The 4865-nt window shown below is 30.3% G+C and overlaps 2 protein-coding genes across 2 annotated transcripts in view; one reads left to right on the forward strand and one right to left on the reverse strand.

The window, feature by feature from the left end:
* The window catches only part of ASB3 (ankyrin repeat and SOCS box containing 3), a 90842-nt gene that overhangs the window by 12307 nt on the left and 73670 nt on the right, over positions 1-4865 (forward strand). The gene's annotated exons all lie outside the window — the stretch shown is intronic.
* The window catches only part of CHAC2 (ChaC cation transport regulator homolog 2), a 9115-nt gene continuing 5722 nt past the window's right edge, over positions 1473-4865 (reverse strand). The window contains exon 2 of the mRNA XM_011363965.2: positions 1473-4566. Coding sequence (XP_011362267.1) covers positions 4183-4566 — 384 coding nt within the window. The 3' untranslated portion in view covers positions 1473-4182. The remainder of the gene's footprint in view (positions 4567-4865) is intronic.

Consider the following 4865-nt stretch of genomic DNA (forward strand, 5'->3'; position numbering starts at 1 on the left):
ATATTATAAGGTTCTTATTTTAGTTGAAAAATCTTCTAGCTCACACTTGAAGGATAGGTAGATCTTACCTTCATGTAACATTTTAAGCCATACAACAAATAGGCTTCAGGGCTTCTCTGATAACTTTAACTTATTAAAAAATGTTATATAAAGTTTTTAGTAAAATAATGGGTAAAATTAAATATAAACAAGGTGCACAATTACATTTTGTACATATCATGAAAATTCATCTTCTCCAAAAGCTTTTAAATTAATGAGTATCTTAAATCTGTTGTTTTCTGTTCTAATCATCATTCAACATTTAATGTGTATCATATGCAAGGATGTAATATGGGAAAAAAATTTTCTAGTTGGGAAAAGAAGTGAATTCTGTTTTTTGTATACTAAATTTCAGGTGTTTGTGTACATGCTTTATGTATAAGACAGAGTTCTAAAGAGTTTAAGAAAGTAGGCTAGAGATTGGAAGTTTGCCAACTAGTAATGGTAAATGAAGGGTAGGATTTGATGAGTTTGTGTATCTGATAAATAAGGAGTCTAAGATGTAAATATAATACAATGAAATGTTCTGCTCTTCTGGCATTAATGTCATGAGCTGCTTGGTTACTAGTGTTTGATGCATCAGAGTTGTAAAGAAGGATGAAAACTGAGATCTTGGGTTGAACCAGGGAAGAGGTCATTGGAGATTTGAGATTAGGTGGAGTATAGCAGAGTAAAATTGGATTGAAGGGAGATTAAGATGAGTTGATAAGGAAGTAGAATACTGTAGTTAAAAAATTCTATGAGGGATAGGAAAGCAGGAAGAAGAAATAAATTGTAGGATTAAGTGGTGGTTTTTCCAGTTGTAGAATGTGTGTATGTATGCTGGCAAACCACTTATAATGGAAAATGAACCTTAAGAAGAATGAAAAAGCCCTGAAACTCAAAAAAGCTAATTTTCATCATATAAATTTCATGTATAGAATAATTTTAGTAGTTGTCTCTGGAAGAGTTAAAATTCTTTGATTAAAAAAATCATTCCACTATTCTTTGAATTTTTAATGTATGCTTAGAGTGTTAAAGGCTTTAGAAATGCATAATAATAGATTGTCAAAAACTGTATAAATTAATAGAAAATATAGTTAAAATATTTTTGCTGATAAAATATAGGTATGATTGGAATATTTTATATGTAGATTTTTAACATGATGTGATGAGAGGGAACGTTAAGCACATTTATCATTTAACTGACTTAGAATCAGGAAAAAAAATCAGGGATGGTAAATTATAGGAGTATGATGCTTACATTGAAACTTGGAACTGCTCCAAAGTTATAATTTAAAAATGATATGTATATATGGAAGAGGGAACTCTAATATAATGGAACAAAATGTTGACTGTAAAATGTTTGAAAAATATCTAATAAACCAAATACTGTACATATGATTGTAATCATTAGGAATGTCAGAAATACTGGACCCATGGTACTCTGAATATACAATATAAAATACTATTAGAGAACATTTATTGGGTATTATATCAGCTACTGTGTAATGCTTTACATATATTAAAATCAAATGACACTTTCAAAATGTAAAATAATACATATTTCAGATACTTCATTAGTAGAAAATGAAAAGATATATATTTTTCCTATTTAAGGTGACATGCATATCTATAGACAGTAGTCAACTTTTCAAATCAGTCTTAAAGGAATGGGTCATATTCATGCTTTCAAATATTCTGAATTAACATCACAACCACCTTTGTTTCCCTAAATGATCAACTTTTTGTGTACAGAGGTGGTATCAATAAAATGGTGTTTGTTTATAGTTCTTGATAGATTGAAGAGTGAATGTGTTGTTTGGAAGTGGGAAAAGGGAATATAATAGTGGCCTGGAGTAGGAGTAGAAAGACTTATTTTTAAAAATCTACTCCATCAGAAATTTGTATTACAAGTTTCTTTCCTCAGTGTAAGGTTTACACTCATACTTTTCTTGAATTCTTCAAACTTAACACCTATTTGTACTCTGAGGAATGAGAGTCTGAGTTTTATGTGATTAGGACAGAGAGAAAATGTTTTTAAAGTGAGTTCCAAGGGCTGAAAAAGAGAGACTTACAGTTTTGCTAACAAAAATAAGTTATGCTCTAGATAGTACCTTTGTTATGATTTTTGCTGATTTGGAGGCTCCAAACCGTAGCTTCTAATTCAGCACTGTTTAATTTTTCCATTATAGGCATGTTTCTCCCCATCTCAGTGAAAATGAATATCCCTGTCCCTGGGCTCTTTGGAATGAGGCCTCCCTATAAATGTTGATGGTATCCCACGTATATATTCATATAGTTTGTCTGACTTCCGACTGAAAGCTAGAAAGACATATAAAGTGGAGATCACAAAGTAATCCCTCCCCCTTGATATTTTGTTAACACAGTTATATGTTAAATAGTAGAGTGACAAACCTCCTTTGGACCTAGGTTTGTAAAATAAAAGCACAGATCTGTGAATTCACATGTGTGATGATTGTGAATTATAGCATGTAAATCTTGGATAAGCTTATTTGTGGGAATCTATATACATCTATCAAAATTAACTCTAACATCTTTATGTAACAAGTTATATACTATGTACTATTTCATTATACAAAATATTAATCTTGCTTACCTCCCAAAGATGTAGGGTAGTGAAGATGGTTAAGTTCAGGTGGATTTTTAAATATATTGTGCTTAATATCTTGTGCTTAAGAGTCAGAGAAACCTGGCTTTATGCTACTTATTAGATGTGTAACTGTGTACAAGTTACTATGGAAACAGGCTCAGAGGCGATATCCAGGAAATGCTTCCATATGTGAAGTGCCTGGCACATTCTTATGAGATACTCATTAATGAATGTTTGTACCTTTCCTGTTGTACAGGATAAGTGAAATGCTTTCTGGAAAACTAATATTGAAAATGTTGGAAGATGTTCAAAGAGCTGTATAGCTGAGTAAATTACCAAATAAGGTGTCAATAAATAGAAAAACGTGAAAAGGAGTACTGTTCCTACTATGTAGGACAGCTTTATTTTATTCTGTTATTAGCTGTGCTTTGGTTTGAGGAATTTTTATTAAGTTTCATATTAGATTTAATATGATACTGAAATTCTTTTCATGTTGAAAGATTTTTAGAGAGACTATCCTGTTGAGAAAGGAATCACCTATAATCAAATAATCTGATTAGTTTGAATCAAGGCTAATTCTACATGAATTAATAACGTACATGTATATTTCCTACTTGAGCATTGTCAACACTATTATTCAACGGATACCTTTGTTTAGGTGACGAGATAGAAGCAGAAAAAAAAGCTGTGTACAAAATAATCAGGTAATGCCACTTTTAAAAATTACAATTCTAAAAGCCATTTCAAACACTAAACTTTCATTATATATGTTTGTTAATTTGTATTAGAAAGCCCATTTTTTAAAAAAAATTTTAGTATAAGGTTAACAAAGTAAATAACAGGCTACATTCAGTGGATGTGATTTGTATTATGTAATTTTTGCTTTTTTAGCTGAATGAGTTTCTTCCATGAGTAAAATGCATTTATTCAGAAGAGAGGTATAGAACATTATAATTCCAAGGACATTTTTATATTAAAAATGCCATTTTGGGTGCTTAAATTGGAAAGGGTTTCATTTATTATCTGAATAGGAAATTCATAATCAAGGATGAAATCTTATCTAAATTACTGTGTATTTCTAATTATTATTTGAAGCTTGTATATTTTAAACCATGGTTACAGAATTACTGTATAGGAATGTACTGAAGGTAAAACCTTATTTACTGGACTTTTATTTTCATTCTCTACAACTTCAAAATAGTACTGTGATCTGAAACAACAGAATTATTTTTACTGTGTTAAAAACAAGCTTGAACTGCATCCTTCATTGTATTTTTCTAAAGAATTCACTTCTCATGAGTAAATGTTCAATATCATATAATTAGGAAATCATAATATTAAAACTTGAATTTTTTCTTTAACTATACCTTAATATTTTGAATGTTTTAGGATACTTGCAATTAAACTATAAATTCTGATATCTTGACTATAACATTAAAAATAAATAAGATCTTCAAGTAAGCACGTTTCCAAATCATACTGCCATTGTGCAAAAACGGTTTCCAAAAAACAAAAAGTGGGCCTATTTGGAAAAGTCAATGATTAAGTCTTTATAAGCAATTGAGGTTCTGTTTTCCTTCTAAACGTTCCTTTACTAATTTTTCCAAAGAGAAAAGATGCTCATCTGCATCTTCCGGCACAAGGTTCCTAATAGAATTTGCGAGTTCAAAAAGATACTCTGTATTTCTTCCACTTGGACCAGATGCATTAAAAATTTGTTCAGCAATGTCTTCCAGAGGTGCAGGACCAAGATAATTAGGATTATCACATGTTCCAATATAAAGCAACACACTAAATGGTTTTGTTGTGGGATCTTTTGGATAAAAAATGACTGTTGTGGTCCTGTAGCCTCCTTTCTCTCTGAAGTCAAGGTATGCTTTTACTTCTTCCTCCTTTCCTACTGGCAATCTGTAAGCAACACCCCATACACAACCCTGTTGAAAAATGAAAAGAATATATTATTTAGTATTTACAAGGCTAAAATAGGTGAGGAGATATTGTAATCTAAGAAAATATCTTGTATAATCTTAGAAATCAATAGTTTTCTTCAGTTAGTACACTGAAGAGGTACAAATAAATAAAGGAAATCAGCATTTTAAATTCTTCAATCTGAATAATTTTTTTGCACACCAGGATATTTATCTTGTTTAAATTTTTGAAAGTATATCTTTTATCTAATGAAACTGAAGTGAAAAAATATCAGGTCTTTATTTGGGCATTAAAAATATAGTTC

This window comes from Pteropus vampyrus, unplaced genomic scaffold (assembly GCF_000151845.1).
Source record: "Pteropus vampyrus isolate Shadow unplaced genomic scaffold, Pvam_2.0 Scaffold91, whole genome shotgun sequence".
In the NCBI taxonomy this organism is placed as follows: domain Eukaryota; kingdom Metazoa; phylum Chordata; class Mammalia; order Chiroptera; family Pteropodidae; genus Pteropus; species Pteropus vampyrus.